The sequence below is a fragment of the Molossus molossus genome, unplaced genomic scaffold (genome assembly GCF_014108415.1).
Source record: "Molossus molossus isolate mMolMol1 unplaced genomic scaffold, mMolMol1.p scaffold_m16_p_14, whole genome shotgun sequence".
Taxonomy (NCBI): Eukaryota; Metazoa; Chordata; class Mammalia; order Chiroptera; family Molossidae; genus Molossus; species Molossus molossus.
Window position 1 is genome coordinate 7,121,676 of NW_023425349.1, and position 17,230 is coordinate 7,138,905.

General features: G+C 52.4%; 1 protein-coding gene across 5 annotated transcripts; it reads left to right on the plus strand.

Annotated features, from left to right (window-relative positions):
• The first annotated feature begins 5,438 nt into the window (after positions 1-5,438).
• Positions 5,439-17,210, plus strand: ST6GALNAC6 (ST6 N-acetylgalactosaminide alpha-2,6-sialyltransferase 6). 5 transcript variants are annotated; one of them, XM_036260607.1, is made up of 7 exons: positions 5,439-5,537; positions 6,651-6,704; positions 8,352-8,442; positions 10,710-10,889; positions 12,130-12,536; positions 15,946-16,053; positions 16,732-17,044. In XM_036260607.1, exons 2-7 carry the CDS (start codon positions 6,679-6,681, stop codon positions 16,919-16,921), a joined length of 1,002 nt encoding a protein of 333 aa, XP_036116500.1. In that variant the 5' UTR covers positions 5,439-5,537; positions 6,651-6,678; the 3' UTR covers positions 16,922-17,044. The 5 variants fall into 5 exon arrangements, with proteins under 5 accessions (XP_036116500.1, XP_036116501.1, XP_036116499.1 ...); XM_036260608.1 differs by lacking the exons at positions 5,439-5,537; positions 6,651-6,704 and adding an exon at positions 7,467-7,485; XM_036260606.1 differs by lacking the exons at positions 5,439-5,537; positions 6,651-6,704 and having other exon boundaries at positions 16,736-17,210.
• Positions 17,211-17,230: the final 20 nt, after the last annotated feature.

Consider the following 17,230-nt stretch of genomic DNA (forward strand, 5'->3'; position numbering starts at 1 on the left):
ACCCTTGAGCCCAGTGACAGAAGTGCCTCTGTTCTGGCCCTGCCCCCCAGGTGGGGTGTTTACTGCTGGGTTGGCCCAATTAATTTGTGTTTCTGGGCTGAGACATCCACCAGTTACTTCCTCCAGTTGGCTCCTGGCTGGGCTGGGGACTGGCTGCAGCCTGCCGAAGACTTGCCGCGGACCCCTCTGCCACCGCAGTTCCTGCAGCGTCCACGGGGTGAGTGGGCAGGAGTCTCCTCCCAGCTCTGAGCAGTGTGGCGGGGGCACCTTGGTGTGCAGCCTCTGTCCACATCCTGGCACCATTGTCCCCTCAGCAGGCCAGCTGGGGTCCCACCAACTTCCTCCTGAGACCAAGGGGAAGCCAGGTGCGCCTCGCAGCCTGGGGGGTGTCTTTTTTATTTTTATTCCTCACCTGAGGATATTTTTCTATTTATCATTAGACAGAGTAGGAGGGAGGGAGAGACAGAGACAGAGAAACATCGATGCAATAGAGACCAGGGCCGGGGACAAACCGCAACCGAGGTACGTGCCCTTGACCGGAATCAAACCTGAGACTCATTGGTCCTCGGGCCAATGCTCTAACCGCTGAGCCAAACCGGCCAGGGCATGCTGGGGGTATCTTAAGGGGCCACTCTCCTCAGAAGGAACTTGGGACCAGAAACACACCAAACCTCTAGCCAAGTGAAGAATGTTGGTTCTTTTTTTTTTTTTTAGCCTCACCTGAGGACATTTTTCTATTTTTTATTCAGATAGAACAGGAAGGAGAAAGAGAGAGAAAGAGAAACATCGGCGTGAAAAAAACACATCGAGTGGCTGCCACCCACACAACCCAACCAGGGCCGGGGACAAACTGCAACCGAGGTACATGCCCTTAGCGGGAAGGGAACCCGGGTCTCTCCAGACCGCAGGCCGACGCTCTAACCGCTGAGCCAAACCGGCCAGGGCAGAATGTTGGTTCTTGCAGGTACTGGTCAGCATCCATGTCCAGGCCGCCTCAGCCAGGCTGACCACTGCCACCTCTGCCCTGAGAACCAGGTACTTTCTGGTTCCAGACCCACTGCCCAGGTGTGGGGAACACGTGTGGGGAGCAGCCACTGTGCTGGCCCTCACCCGCCTCGGCCCTCACCCGCCTCTTCCCGGCCCATCTCTCGGGATCCTTCTCTGCCCAGAGGGCGAGAGGCTGGAGTCCACAGGCCTGGCTCCCACCCTGGCTCCGCCTGGGACCCAGAGAGGAGTTTTGGGCAAGTCTTGCCCCTCTATGGATCCCGGTTTCCGTCTCTAAATTGGGAGCGAGGGTGGCAAATGAGGGGGTCTCTGGGGACTCTTTCCAGGGCCCCGTGGAAGGGGAACTCCTAACACTGCAAAGATTGCCAAGGGGCAAGAAGGAGGTCACACCCAGGATCCCCACCCTGGGCAGGAAGGACTGAAGCAGAGGCCATCTCCCCCGGCCACGGGGGAGCAGCTCAGGGGTGGGGTAAGCAACGGATTGGCCACGGCCACCCATGCAGGAAAGTCGTGGCCTGGGTGTGGGCAGGCCTGAGGCTTTGGAACAGAACAGCTTGTGGTTATTCAGCTCCTGCACCTGTGTCCACTCTGAGCCTCACTCCTCCCTCGAGTAGTGGTAACAGCAGTACCCCTCTCCTAGGTTATTTTAAGGATTCAGTGAGATGTGTCTGCAAAGTGCTTATCACAGGAAAAAGCACAGGGGAGCTGTTGTTTTTCTTACTCTCATTAGTATTGAAGTGGTTGTTATTGTTCTCCGGCTGTCGGGGGAACTCAAAAAGACTTTGGAGGCTTTGGCTAGAAATAATGATAAAAATTTATTCAAGAGTCTTAGGACTTGCCGACTGGAAAGATAGGAAATACCCAGAGTGTTCCAAAGAAAAAAGAAAAGCTGAGGGTTCTTAGGGTAAAGAGGACGTTCTTGAGAAGAATCACTCCTGGGTTCCGAGCCTCTGGGTTGGTGCCAGATGGTTGCCCTCTGTGGCTGGTGCTCAGGAGACTGCTGTCCGGTGGTCTGGATACGCGAGCATGCTTTCCTTAGTCCTTCAGGGTGTGATCAGAGGGTTAAGTATATACAGACATTGAGGCAGGAATTGAACGTTTAAATTCCCAGTAAAACCAGAATAGAGCCCTGGCTGGTTTGGTTCAGCCATGTGAGTGTCGGCCTACGGACCAAAGGGCCACGGGTTTGATTCCTAGTCAAGGGCATGTACCTGGGTTGCAGGTTTGCCCCCGGTTCTGGTTGGGGTTGTGCAGGAGGCAACCAACTGATGTGTTTCTCACACATCAATGTTTCTCTCTCTCCCTCCCTCCCACTCTATCTAAAAATCAATGGGCAAATATCCTCTAGTGAGGATTAACAAAAACGAATAGAATCACTTCCTCATACCTCAGCCTACTTGATTTTAGTAATTTAGCAGCCTGACTAGAGTGGCTCCATTTTATTTCTTTTCTTTTTTTTTTTTTTTATCCTCACCCGAGGACATTTTTCCATTTTTTGTTCAGGTAGAGTGGGAGGGAGAGAGAGGAACAGAGAGAGAGAGAGAAACATCGACGTGAAAGGGACACATCGAGTGGCTGCCACCCGCACGACCAACCAGGGCCGGGGACAAACTGCAACCGAGGTACATGCCCTTAGCGGGAACCGAACCCGGGTCTCTCAGGACCGCAGGCCGACACTCTAACCGCTGAACCAAACCGGCCAGGGCCATTTTATTTCTTCACTTTATTCCTCAGAGCCCAGGAAAGGTAAGCCAGCCCCGACCGACCGCAGAGCCTCTTAGAGTAAGCCTGGGCCCAGGAGACATGGCAGGCCTGAGGGGGGAGCTCCAGGTCCCCATTTGGTTGGAGCTGGGCTACTGCACCCTCATCTTCAGAGGTCACTGGGTTGGGTCAGAAAGAAGGGCTGGGGACAGGATGCCCCTCCCTAATGCAGCCTCCAGCCTGCCCCGCGACCTCTGGCAAGAGGCTTCCCTTTTCTGAGCCTGACTGCCCTGGTCCCTCTCTGTGGTTTTCCATGCCCCTGGCAGGCAGCCAAGGAGGGCCCAGGAGGGGATGGGCTGAGGCTCAGGAAGCAGATGGAGGTGGACACCAGAGGGGCGGGGAGCCTTGAATCCACCCTTGGCCCTCCCCCCTGTCCTCCACTGCCTGGAAGTGGACATTGCCCCACACCCTTTTGTTTTTAATTAAAAACAAAAGTATTAACTTATCAAATTACCCCTTTGCAAACAAGCTGGAAGTCTATAAAACAAAAGTGAAGGTTGCACTCACCCGTCCCACCCCACGTCCACTCCCCAGGGGAAAGTACTGCCAGTAAGTAGTCCCTTGTAGATTCTTCCAGACACCTGTGTGCATTTACAAACATATGTGCATTCAGAGTTGTATTTCTTTAAAAAAAGGAATCATGCTATACATGCAGTTTATTTTTTAATTAAAAATAAGTTTTTAGCCCTGGCCGCTTTGGCTCAGCAGTTAGAGCATTGGCCCGAGGACCAATGAGTTGCGTGTTCGATTCCGGTCAAGGGCACATGCCTCGGTTTTGGTGTGTCCCTGGTCCTGGTCGGGGTTATGTTGGAGGCAACCAGTAGATGTGTCTCTCTCACATTGATGTCTCTCATGTCATGTTTCTCTCTCTCTCTCTCTCTCTCTCTCTCTCTCTCTCCCTCTCTCTCCTTCCCTCCCACTCTTTCTAAAGATAAATAGAATGTCCTCTGGTGAGAATTGGGAAAAAAAAAGTTTTTAAATGCAGACATTGTATAACCATTACCTTTAAAATTTTGGAAAATACAGTTAAGCCAAAAGAGAAGGAAAAAACACCACATAACCTCATCATTCCAGAAATAACCACTATTAACACTTTATTTTTTTATCCTCATCCAAGGACTTTTTTTTTTTTGCATTTATCTTCAGATAGAGCAGGAGGGAGAAAGGAAGGGAAAGAGAGAAAGAAACATTGACGTGAGAGAGACACATCGAGTGGTTGCCACCTACGTGACCCCAACCGGGGCCGGGGGCCCGGAGACAAATTGCAACTAAAGTACATGCCCTTAGCGGAACTGAACCTGGGACTCTCCTGTCTGGGGGCTGACACTCTAACCGCTGAGCCAAATTGGCCAGGGCACCACTATTAACACTTTAATCACTATGATAGGCAAAAGGTATTTTCTTATTTTCATTTCTCTTTCCTTTTTTCCTACCTTTCTTTTTAAATACTGTGGTACACACAAATGACATCATTTACTATACCTGTGAGTTATAAGATACAATATAATGAACCTCTTTTTTTATAATGAAAAAATTTTTAAATATTTTTTTAATTGATTTTAGAGAGAGAGGAAGGGAGAGGAAGAGAGAGATGCAAACATGGATTGGCCGCTTCCTACACGCCCCCTATTGGGGACGGAGCCTGCAACCCCGGCATGTGCCCTGACCAGGAATCCAACCAGGACCTCTCAGTCCCTGGGAAAGATGCTCAATCCACTGAGCCACACCAGCTGGGCTTCCCCTGCCATTTAATATTCCACACTGTGAACATACCATCATGTAAAAAAAATCCATTCTCCTGTTAATAGATATGTGGGCTATTTCCAGTGTAGTATTATTTCAAGCAAGGTTGCTATGAACTTTGTTGTGTACACGTGCAAGAATTTCTCCAGGGTACATACCTCCAGGAGGAATGCACATATTTATACCTTTGTTTTCTAAAGGGATTAGCGAAATAGAGTTCCTTAATGTGCTTTCTTCACTTAAACATCTTGTATTTATCCTGGCCAACTCTTCTGTCGGTATATATTGATATACGTCGTTCATTTTAGCAGGGTTGTGCCTTTATTGCACCAGGCCTCTATCATGGCTACTGGTTATTTTTCACTATCACATAAAGTGATGTAATGAATACCCTCCAAGTCATAAGAAGTCAATAGCATGTTTAACCTTGACAACACCCTCTGAGGTTCTTCTCCCTATTTTCCAGAGGCAGGCCGGGGAAGGGGAAGTAATGGCCACTCAGCTGGAGAAGGCAAAGCTGGACTTGACCCCTAGGTGGACCCTGAGTTCACTCAGGGTGATTACCGGGTGCAGGGTTCTGGAGGTCCTGGGTAAGGGAGCCCAGGGAGAAATTCAACTGATTCCAAGTGCAGTGCGCTCTGGGGCTCAGTTTCCCCATTTCGGTCTTGGTAACAAGAAATCGAGGTGGAAGTGGGCACGACCCACACTAAAGGGCTCTGGAAGGCTATTTTTATTGCCACTACGGCGGCCCAGAAGAGTAAGCGAGGCGCCCCCATGGCTCCAGCCCAAGGTCCCCGGCCCTCACCCTCCGCCCCGCGCCGCTCAGGGGCGGAGCCAGCCGCGGCCCCTCGAGGCTCCGCCCGCCTCCCAGGCCTGGGCCGGATCGGTGTGCGGCGGCGCTAGGACCCGGCGGGCCGGGGCTGCGGCGGGGCCTGGGCGGCCGGAGGAGCGCGGACCCCGGCTCTCAGCCCCCGGCGCCATGTGAGGGGGCTCGGGGGCCGCGGGGGGCCGGGCGCTCCCCCGGGGAGGTGAGCGGGCGCCGCGCGGGGGCGGGCAGCGGAGGCGGCGAGGCCCGCACCCCGGGGGCATGTCAGGAGCCTCTGGGGATGAGGAGTGATGTTGCGGGGGCCCCGGGAGGTGCCCTCGACCCATTCTCTAGGCAGCCACGCCCAGAGACCCCGATTCTCGTGCCCAAGGGCCGTCGCGGGCTTCGCGGGGCCTCCTGCCTCTGTCTACCCCATTGGAGCTCGGGGACCCGGCCGCTATCCTGCCTCCTCCCTTTTCTTCCCAGCTGGGGCTAGGCTCTGGGCCCCCCGTGCGCGGGAGTTGGGGTCAGCGCAAAGGGGGTGCGGAGGGCGAGTCGACCCCCACCTGAGGTGGACCCACGGGCTCGGCGCCCCCTCTCTGGGAATTAGGTGCCCCTCCCCCTCCTCCCTGGAACTCGCCTCCCACGCGACTCGTGGGGACGACCCGACCCTTCGGGAAGATTCCCCGGGCTGCGCGAGGCAAAGCTGGGGAACAGAGGGCAGGGTGTGATCCCCACTCTTACCGGGCGTACTCAGACCTCCTGCAGGGCCCGCTTTGGGTGTGAGTGGAGCTCCGGGCCCAGTGCTCCGGGCTGCTTGCTGTCTTTCCAGCCTGAGCAAGTCCTTCCCCAGCAGGCCTACTCCGGTTCCAGGCAGGGGCTGGGCACACACTCGGGGCACTCTGGCCCATTCCAGCCCTGGGGTATTCTTGAGGGAGATGCCGTCACCCTCAGGCCTGGGCTTCTCCTTGGAAACAAGGCTCCCCAGCAGGCTCTGGACAGCTGTACAAGGCACTTTGCCTCTCTGAACCCCAGTCTCCTCATCTGAATTGGGGAGCAAGAACCCCTGCCATGCAGTGTTGCCAGGAAACTGAGTAAATGGGTGATGCTTAGCTGGCTCCTGCACACATTCCTAATATAAGAGTGAAATCGCTGTCCGAGAAGGGAGTGTTTTGCTGGCAAACTCCGTGCGACAAGGCCTTGAACTATAACCGCAAAACGAACAGCTGCTGGCACTGACCTAGCACCTGCAAAGTCTATGCTTCCCTTGCCACACGGGCTTGAGTCCTTCCAATATCCCCTTGAGTTACCTACTCTTATTATTCCCATTTCACAGATGAGGAAACTGAGGCTCAGAGAGGTACATGGCTTGCCCAAGGTCCCTCAGCCAGTAAGTGGTGGAACCGGGATTCGCACTTGAACCTGAGATGCTGTATTGACCATGGCCTTCTCAAGAGCAGGATTGTGACGGGGCTGACCAGGGGGACCGTGGTCCTGGCTGAGGGCACTGCTCAGGCAAAGGTGGGAAAGTGAGGGGGTGCGCCTGGGAACTGGAGTGCTCTGGAAGTGTGTGGAGTAAGGGGCATCTGAAGGAAAGAGTAGTGAGGGAGGAGGCTCAGCTCAGAGAGGCTTCTGGCTCAGCTGGACCAGTAAGGGCCTGGAATGCCAGAGGCGTCAGGACTGATGGGGGCGACTCTGGAATTCTGGACTTCTGTCTTTCACTCTGATAGGCTCTGAGTCCAAAGACAGGGCACTCTCCTCTTCTGATGAGCCTTGGTTTCCTAATCTGTACCCGGTGAGAGTCCCGGGGCCTTCCGAGTGGCTGGGTTGGCGGGCCACGGGGAAATCTGAAACCCGGCAGCCTGCCGGGAGGCCGGCTGGGGTGAAGTGGGCGGGGCGGAGAGAGGGCCGGGTTGGGTAATGGACAGAGTCAGGACATAACCAATCAGGAGCCGCGTGTGGGGGTTATTCCTGGGGGCGGTGTAGGAGTAAACAGTACCTAGGTCAGTGGGCGGAGATGGTGGTGGGAGCCCGGAGGCCCCAGGAGAAGAGGACAGAGCTGGGGAGCCTCGGGCCCCAGCTTCTCCATTTACACTATCCCAACCTTAGTGCCCTCTGGGCTGGAATCTGCTGGAGGCGGCTGCACACAAGTACTTGTTTCCTTTTGACAGGTGGGGAAATTGAGATCTGGAGAGGAGCTGGGTCCTACGAGGAGAATGGTTTGGGGAGCGAGGAGCAGACTGGGCTGCCTCCTCACAGCGGAAGCCACTGGGGCTGGGGCAGGAAGGAAGGGCCGCCCAAGGCTGCGTCGTCCCCTGAGAACCCAAAACACCCTCTGGGGGTGGGGCTGTGATTATGGCCATTTGACAGATGAGTCTGTGTCCTTAACCCCTAAGCTCTTACTCTAATTCATGAAATCATTCAGCCATCCTCCTGCACCCATCTTCGGGGCTCTGGAGGCCCAGCAGAGAATGTGAGGACCGGTGAGAACTCTCAGCCTACAGGGGAGATGAATGTAGGGGAAGTACCGTGCCCACCGCAGGCTTGGAGCATGAGTGGGCGGGAGCAGGGTGCAGGAGGGTGTTGCAGATAGTTATGCAAGATCTGAAAGGGTGCAGGTGCAGAGGAGTTTGGGGACCTACAAAGAATGTTGTTTTATTCTAAGGCCACAGGGACCTGAAGCAGGGTTTTAAGTAGGGGTGCAAATGGGGTTCCTGCTGGGTGGGAAGCAGGCCCCCAGCATGGGAGCCAGCTGCTTAGGAAAGCCAGGGTCTGGGGAGGCCACTGCTGAGGGAGCAGAGTGAAAGAGAGTAAGGGGCAGGGAGAGAGGCAGGGTTCAGCCACCACATGTCCTGTGGCCTCAAGCAGTTTTCTGCCCTATTTGGGCCCTAGTGTCTCCATCTGCAAAATGTATACAGCCCTGAGCCCTGAAGTCATGGGTAGGTAGGAGAACTGGCAAGGGAAGGGAAAGTGTAGTCTTTGACCAGCTGGACCTATGGGAGGACACCCAAGCCATAACTGTTTCTGTGACTTGCAGGTGTGAGCCCACATCCCTGCCCCCTGGGCCACCTGCAGGACGCTGGCCCCTGCCCCTCAGCAGACGCCGGAGAGAGATGAGTAGCAACAAAGTAAGTCCTCCATTTCTTGTCCCCATCTCAGCCTCTTACTTCCCTCAGTGAGATGGGCTTCTGCAGACCTGTCGCAGACCCAAGCCACCACACGTCTCTCTTGACAAGAAGTGGCTGATGCCTGGGAGGCCCTGGTTTGAGCCCTGCTGTACCCCTGATCTGTGTGGCTTTGGGCAAGCTCCTGCCTCTCTGGGCCCAGGTCCAAGAAGGTGACTTGGAATGCTGTTCAGGGGGTGGGGGTGGGGAGGTAGAGGTGAGTAGGAGTCTGGAAGAGGGAGCAGAGATCAAAGATGATGGAATGTTGTGAGCATCACTCCGGAGAGTGTCAGGATTCCCCATCATCCAGTTATTCGTGCTTTCCTGATCACCTACTATATCCTGGTCCTGCATACTCCCTTCCTAGAATCCACTGCAGCACAGCCTTGGCAGAGCCTGAGGATTGGGAGCAGGGTGAAGTGGGTGTATCAGTCTGGGTCCAGTCAGCAGAGAGAAACCACATAGTAATTTGAACAGGGACAGTTTAATGTAAAGAGTTATTAACTATAGCCCTGGCCGGTTTGGCTCAGCGGTTAGAGCGTCGGCCTGCGGTCCAGAGAGACCCGGGTTCGGTTCCCGCTAAGGGCATGTACTCGGTTGCAATCTGTCCCCGGCCCTGGTTGGTTGTGCAGGTGGCAGCCACTCGATGTGTCCCTTTCAGATCGATGTTTCTCTCTCTCTACCTCCTGCTCTATCTGAACAAAGAATGAAAAAGTGTCCTCGGGTGGGGATAAAAATAAAATAAATAAATAAATAAATAAATAAATAAATAAATAAATAAAAAAGAGTTATTAACTATAATCAGGCATTGGAGTAATGAGGGATTGGAACTCTAAGAAATACAGGAAGAGCAGGTATAAAGAGCCTCCACCAGCCCCAGGGCAGAGATCCAGGCCCTTCTGGGGAGGGCACAGCTATGGTCCACTGGATTGCAGAGAACTCAGTGTGGCACTATACTGGTAGACATTGTCACAGATCCACCTTCCAAGCTACAGGGAAGGCTGTTCACAGGAAATAACTCCCAGGAGGTACCCAACCTCCATACAAAACAGCTCCGGGGAGGGAAGCTGATGGGTTTTGGATGTTGCAGGTGGTTGAGTACTGGTTGAGCTCAACTCCGGAGAAGTTGTGATCACAGCAGAATCGGAGGCAATTGCCCGAGGGTGGGTACTGGAGGAATCTGCTGAGTGCAGCTGGCTGCTGGCCACTGGGCACTAGAGATGAGCAGGTGTTGAAGAAACCATGGCCACCAGAATGAGGAAGTAAATGCCTTTTTTTTTTTATCCTCATCTGAGGACATTTTTCCATTTTTTGTTCAGATAGAGTAGGAGGGAGAGAGAAAGAGAGAAACATCGACGTGAAAGGGACACATCGAGTGGCTGCCACCCGCACGACCCAACCAGGGCTGGGGACAAACTGCAACCGAGGTACGTGCCCTTAGCGGGAACCAAACCCTGTCTCTCTGGACCGCAGGCCCACGCTCTAAGCTCTAACCGCTGAACCAAACCAGCCAGGGCGGAAATGCTTCTTAATGCAGCGTCTCTTCAGCGCCCTCTACTGACAAGTCTTAATATGCATTTAGCTGGCAAGGAAAAACAAGAGCCCAGATCCATTTTCACAGAGCTGGCAAAAAGGGTGAACTTGGAGCTGAGACACAATACACGGATAACCAGTGCAGTGGGCTCAGCACAGGAGCCAGGACTCCCAGGTCTCAGGTAGCCTTGCAGACCCTAGGCTACATCCTAGTGGGAAATTTGGATATCACTTTCCTGCCCCATCATCCAAGTGCTGGTGTACTCTCTACCCATGCAGCTCAATTCCGGAACAGGTCCGGCCCCTCCAGGCTTAAATGAATAATGAGCATTTATGGAGAGTTGCTGTTTGGGGAAGACCTGGATCCTCTCATTTGACTATCCCACCTGTCTCCAAGCATCCTTCCAGTTGCAGGAGAGAGCCTTCTGACATCCACATAAAATCCAATCCAGCAGACCCTCCTGAGAACCTGTGTTCCAGTCCCCACCCTGAGAGCTGGGAACAGTGGGGAGCGAGACCGGCCCAGTCCCAGCTGCAGAACTCGCGATAGTGTGATTAGTGCCCGGGGGCTGGAGGAGGTAGTGTCTGAACTGGTTTGGAATGAGGAGCAGGAGTTCGCTGGGTGTTGTAGGTGGTAACGAGGCAGTGCGCCAAGCCTCTGTGGTCACTGGGCCCTCACCAGTCCTCTCCCCTCTCAGGAGCAGCGATCAGCAGTGTTCGTGATCCTCTTTGCTCTCATCACCATCCTCATCCTCTACAGTTCCAACAGTGCCAATGAGGTCTTCCATTATGGCTCCCTGCGGGGCCGCAGTCGCCGGCCTATCAACCTGAAGAAGTGGAACATCGCCGATGGCTATGTCCCCATTCTTGGCAACAAGGTAGGGCATCTACTTTGGGGAACTCCCTAGGAGTTGCCTGGTGGATGATCCTCCCCAGTACCTACCATCACTGCTCCCTCCTCCCTTTCTCTCCACCCCTACTAAAGGAAAGGGTGGACCCTGGGAGTCAAGGCCCTGGCTTCCAATGCCCTTAGCCTTCTTTTTGCTGTGCGACCTTGGACAAGTGCTCTGACCCTCTCTGGGTCTCAGTTCTCTGCAAGATTCCACCCCTAGCACTAAAACCCTTTTAGCTCATCGGTCAGAATCTCTTGGAAAGGTGTCTGATTTTCACTGGTCTCTGTCTCTGCTGGGGAGTCCACACAGGGTGTGGGAGGACACTGGGTTACTTGACAACAAAAACAGCCCCTGCTCCTCTCACTCTTGATCCCCTGCTCCTACTTGATTTTATTCCTAGAACATTTCACTTACCACCTGGCATTATTTTATCCTTTTGTTATTGTTGTTAACCCTCACCTGAGGATATTTTTCCATTGATTTTTAGATAGAGTGGAAGGGAGGGAGTGGGAGAGAGAGAGAAACATCAGTGTGAGAGAGACACATCATTTGGCTGCCTCCCTCACGACCCTGACTGGGGCCAGGGATCAAACCTGCAACCCAGGTACACGCCCTTGACTGGGAATCTAACTCTTGACCCTTTGGTCAATGGGCCGATGCTCTATCCGCTGAGCCAAACCAGCCAGATCCATTATTTATTTATTTTGTATTCCTCACCCGAGGATATTTTTCTCTTTATCATCAGGTAGAGTGGGAGGGAGGGAGAGAGAGAAAGACAGAGCAAAACATCCATGTGAGAGAGCTACCTCGATTGGCTGCCTCCCTCATGACTCGACCAGGGCCGAGTTTGAACTGCAACCGAGCTGCGTGCCCTTGACCAGAATCAAACCCACGACTCGTTGTTCCACGGGCCGACACTCTAACCACTGAGCAACTGGCCAGGGCGAGGTCCTTTATTTTATCTTTTACTTGTTCACTGTCTGTGTCTCCTATTGTGAGTTCTTGAAGGCAGGAGTGGGGTCTCTTTTGCTGGTTGCTCTGTCCTGAGTACTTGACCATTAGCTAGCTTGCTCTGGATATTTGTTGAGTGCTGACCGAATGGACTTTGGTTTCTCTGTCTTTAAAATGGGCTGATTGTTTTGGCTTCCTGGAGGCCTGAACATACAGAGCACAGGGCCTGGCTCAGAGTGGTTGTGACAGAGCCGACTTTCCTTGCTCCCCCCAGACACTGCCCACCCGGTGCCACCAGTGTGTGATTGTCACCAGCTCCAGTCACCTGCTGGGCACCAAGCTGGGTCCTGAGATTGAGCGGGCGGAGTGCACGATCCGCATGAACGACGCACCCACCACGGGCTACGCAGCGGATGTGGGCAACAAGACCACCTTCCGCGTGGTGGCCCATTCCAGCGTATTCCGTGTGCTGAAGAAGCCCCAGGAATTCGTCAACCGGACCCCAGAAACCGTGTTCATCTTCTGGGGCCCCCCAAACAAGATGCAGAAGCCCCAGGGCAGCCTTGTGCGCGTCATCCAAAGGGCAGGCCTGGTGTTCCCCAACATGGAGGCCTATGCCGTCTCTCCCGGCCGCATGCGCCAATTTGACGACCTCTTCCGGGGTGAGACAGGCAAGGACAGGTACCAGCCTCCTGCCTGCACCCTGGCCAGCCCTCTGCCCTTCAGCATGCTCGCGCAGAGGCCTGTTGCTCCCGGCAAGCACTGTGCTCGGGGTGTGGTCACTTCTTGCCAACTTCTGGTCAGGTTTCCTGGGGGAGCTCCCTTCATGTCCAGCTTTCAGCCTGAGTCATTTCCAAAGGGCTCTGCGTGGCCCCATCTTCCCAGGAGGGCTTCCTCCCAGCAGCATGTTCTGTTCTCAGGTCGCACGGTCATTTCTAGCATCTTTCTAGGAGACGCCCTGTAGCCTGTCTCCTGGCAAGTGGTGACTATTCCTGGCACTTCCTGCTTTAAGCATGCCGTTGCTCCCAGCATGCTCTATTCTAAGTACACATCATTTCCAGCCCTGCTCTAGAAAATCTAGGCCGGAGCCACCCAGTAGAAATGAGAATGCAAGCCACATAATTTCATTTTTTTATAGTAGCCACATTAAAAAAGTTAAAAGAGACAGATGAAATTATTTTTAATATATCTTATTTAACTAAATATGTCCAATATATAGAGCCTGTACATATTTTATTTGATTTATACCTAAATATTTAAAGTTTTGGAACTAATGTAAATGGTATTGAAAAATGTTTTGGTTCCTAATTATTCATTGCTAGTATTTAGAAATGTGATTTTTGTGTGGTGACCTTATATCCTGTAATCCTGCTAAATTTTCTTACTGGTTCTAGGAGAATTTTGTAGATTTTTTTGTGCACATGCTCATGTAGGGACATACAGATAAGGACAGTTTTATTTCTTCCTTTCTAATCTGTATGCCTCATTTCTTTTTCTGGCCTTATTGTACTGGCTCAGAACTTTTTTTTCTTTTAATTTTATTCTTTATTAATTTTAGAGAGAGAGGGAGGAAGAGATAGAAACATCAATTGGCCGCCCCCCCACTGGGGATTTGGCCCACAACCTGGGCATGTGCCCTGACGGGGAATCAAACCACCTACCTCTTGGTGCACGGGTCGACGCTCAACCACTGAGCCACACCAGCTGGGCCTGGCTAGGAACTTTCAGTACAACATTGAATTGTACTGAAGTGCCAAGAGTAGACATCCTTGCCTTAGTCCCAGTCTCGGGGGGGAAGCATTCAGTCTCTCATCATCGAATATGAGGTTAGCTATAGGTTTTTGTAGCTGCCCTGTATCAGGTTGAGGAAATGCCCTTCACTTATTAGTTTCCTAAGAGTGCTGGATACTCCATTTTATTTAGTGTTTTTCTGCATCAATTAAGACTTTTCTTAAAAGATTAGTTTTTTTTTAAGACTATTAATGTGGTGGATATTGATTGGTTCATTTTTTAATATGTTTTATTGATTTTTTTTTTTTAGGGAGAAAGGAAGGGAGAGAAAGAGAAATATCGATGTGAGTGAGAAACATAATTGGCTGCCTCCTGTATGCCCCCTACTGGGGATCGAGCCTGGTGTGTGCCCTGACTGGAAGTTGATCCAGGATCTCCCAGTCCATGGGACAACACCCAGTCCACTCAGCCACACTGCCAGGCTGATTGAATTCTAAATGTTATGTTAGCCTTGCATTTCTGGAATAAACTCCAGTTGGTTGTGGTGTATTATTATTTTTATATAGTGCTTGATATGATTTGCTAATACTTTGTTGAGATTTTTTTTTCAGTCCTCACCCAAGGACATTTTTCCATTTAACTTCAGATAGAGTGGGAGGGAGGGAGAGAGAGGGAGAGAGAGAGAGAAACATCAATGTGAGAGGGACACATCGACAGGTTGCCTCCCGCATGACCCTGACCAGGGCCGAGGACGAACCGCAGCCAAGGTACGTGCCCTTGACCGGAATCAAACTTGCGACTCATTGGTCCTGGCTGACACTCTAACCCCCGAGCCAAACCGGCCAGGGCTGAACAGGTGTTTGATAAGTATAGGTTGGACCAATGTGAATAGGGTGTGCAAAGGGTCTCTGTGTTCGAAAAAGGATGATAGAACCTTCAATATTACATCATTTAGATTATTTTTTAAAGAGAGAATTCTCTAGCCCGGCTGGTGTGGCTCAGTGGTTGAGCATCAACCCATGCACGAAGGGGTCACTGGTTCGATTCCTGGTCATGGTGCATGGGCCTAATCCTCATTGGGGGGCATGCAGGAAGCAGCCAATTGATGTTCTCTCTCATCGATATTTCTTTCTCTCTCTCTCCTTTCCTCTCTCTCAAATCAATAAAGAAAAAATATTTTTTTAAAAATTAACCTCTTCCATCTAAATTGTCATGTATGGGTTTTTTCTTGTGATTTTCTTATTCTTTTAAAGTTTACAGGGTCTATAGTGATATTCTCTCTTTTATTAATTTACTTCTTATTTAAATATTTTTTTATTGATTTTTTTTTTTTAGAGAGAGAGTAAGGGAGAGAGAGATAGAAACATCAATGTGAGAGAGAAACATTGATCAGCTGCCTCCTGCACGCCCCCCACTGGGGATCGAGCCCGAAACCTGGGCATGTGCCCTGTCTGGGAATTGAACCGGGATCTCTCAGTCCATGGGACCACACTCAATCCACTGAGCCACACTAGCTGGGCCTCTCTTTTATTTTTGATATTAGTAATTGTATCTTTTCTCTCTTTTTTTTTTTTGTCAGACTTGTGAGAGGTTTACTCTTTTTTAAACTTCTCCAAGAACCACCTTAAACCAAATAGATCCAAAATATTTTCAGTTGAACATGTAATCAATATAAAAAGTGATCAGTGACACGTCCTACATTCTTTGATTTGATTTGATTTTTTTGGTACGTGCCCCTAGCGGGAACCGAACCCGGGACTCTGGTCCGCAGGCCCGATACTCCAACCGCTGAGCCAAGCCAGCCAGGGCACGTCCCACATTCTTTTCTCACACTCTGTAATATCCAGCGTGTAGTTGACACTGATGGCATACCTCAGGCATGTGTCAAGGGCTCACATGTGCCCACAGGTGGCCATGCGAATGGACAGCACAGCTCTAGGCTCTCGGTTGCTGCTTCGGTGCCTTGCTCTGAACTTGTCACTCCCAGCATGACCATCTCTAATTAGTCACCGTAGGAGTTTGCTCCTAGCATGGGCACAGCTGCTTCTAGCATGCTCTGTGGTCAGGTATGATCACTCCCAGCCCAAGTGTGACCAGTCTCCTTGGGCGTTAATTCCCAGCATGCCCTGTTCCTCTTCACCTCAAAGGAGCCCTCTCCACACCCCTTACCTCCACCCAGACAAGCCCTCTGCCAACAAACCGGTGCTCCCCCCGTAGGCTGGCGGGGGTGGCTGAAGTAGGGGGAGGGCCCAGTGAGTGGGTGGGAGGAGTTCTGTGAAACTGGGGGGTTGACTGTTCTTCCCTGCCTGCCCCACCCCTGCCTGCGTGCCCCCTCATTATGCTCCCTCTCTGCCCCCAGGGAAAAGTCCCATTCCTGGTTGAGCACTGGCTGGTTCACCATGGTGATCGCGGTGGAGTTGTGTGACCACGTGCACGTCTACGGCATGGTCCCTCCTGACTACTGCAGGTGAGCCCCTCCAGAGCAATGCCCGGCCACTGGCCATGGGGTGGAGGAGCTGGGGGCCTGGAAACCTTGGCGGGGTCACCTGTAAGGGATTCTAGTTGGTGGTATTCAGACTGCCCTGCAGAGATCTAGGCTCCTTGGAGTTGCCTCAGGGGCCTCTACCCCGAGCTCGGCTAGAGTCCAGAGTTTATATATTAATAATAACTATTGTTATTGTTACTGAATGAAAAGCCCAAGAGGTGACAGCTGTTCTTTACTGAATGTTGATCCTGTCCCGAGCATGATTGTATTTATTATCTCATTCACTCCTTACAGTGATTCTAAGGGACAGGTATGTTATTCTCCCCATTTCATAGATGAGGAAAACTGAGGAAGTTGTGAGTGGCCTAAGGTCCCACAAACAGTAAAGGGAGGGGGCCAGGCTCCAGAGCCCACAGTCCCTACCTCTACCCTACTCTGCCACACTCTTGGGGACAGGAAAAAGTCCACTGCATTAAAAAGAAAAGTTTGGCGGTCACAAACCTAGTCCACCCTACACCCATTTTATAGATGGGGAAACTGAGGCCCAGGGAGGGGCAGGGATTTCCCCCACTAAGGTCCTATAGCAGGTCAGGGGCTTGAAAGAGCAAGGCCCCCGCCAGTGCCCACCCTGCCCTCACGGCCCCCATCTGCTCTGCCCAGCCAGCGGTCCCGCCTGCAGCGCATGCCCTACCACTACTATGAGCCCAAGGGGCCGGACGAGTGTGTCACCTACGTCCAGAATGAGCACAGCCGCAAGGGCAACCACCACCGCTTCATCACCGAGAAGAGGGTCTTCTCATCCTGGGCCCAGCTATACGGGATCACCTTCTCCCACCCCTCCTGGACCTAGGCTGCCCTGCCTGTGGGGCCCTCACCAGGGACGCAGGAGAGGTGGCTCTCGGCCAGCCACTCGACTAGGGGCCATGTCCTGGCCCTTCAAGGCTGGCTGGAGTGTCTTCTGGCCAGTTAGGGTCTTGAAGAGGGTGTATCTTCCAGCCAATCAGGTCCCGGGGGTATCTCTTGGCCAATCAGGGATTTGGGCTTCGATGTGGTTAATCAGGGGTGTCCGGGGATTTCTTGTCCAGTCAGGGTCTGAGCATAGTCAATCAGGGTATTTCTGAGTAATGGGAGGCCAAGGACCTGTCCTTCCCCATGAAGC

Excerpts from the sequence above, each read along its gene's own strand:
- ST6GALNAC6 (XM_036260606.1), top strand. Across the intron at positions 10,890-12,129 it reads TCCCCATTCTTGGCAACAAG|ACACTGCCCACCCGGTGCCA; the intron begins GTAGGGCATCTA and ends TGCTCCCCCCAG. Across the intron at positions 16,054-16,735 it reads GTCCCTCCTGACTACTGCAG|CGGTCCCGCCTGCAGCGCAT; the intron begins GTGAGCCCCTCC and ends CTGCCCAGCCAG.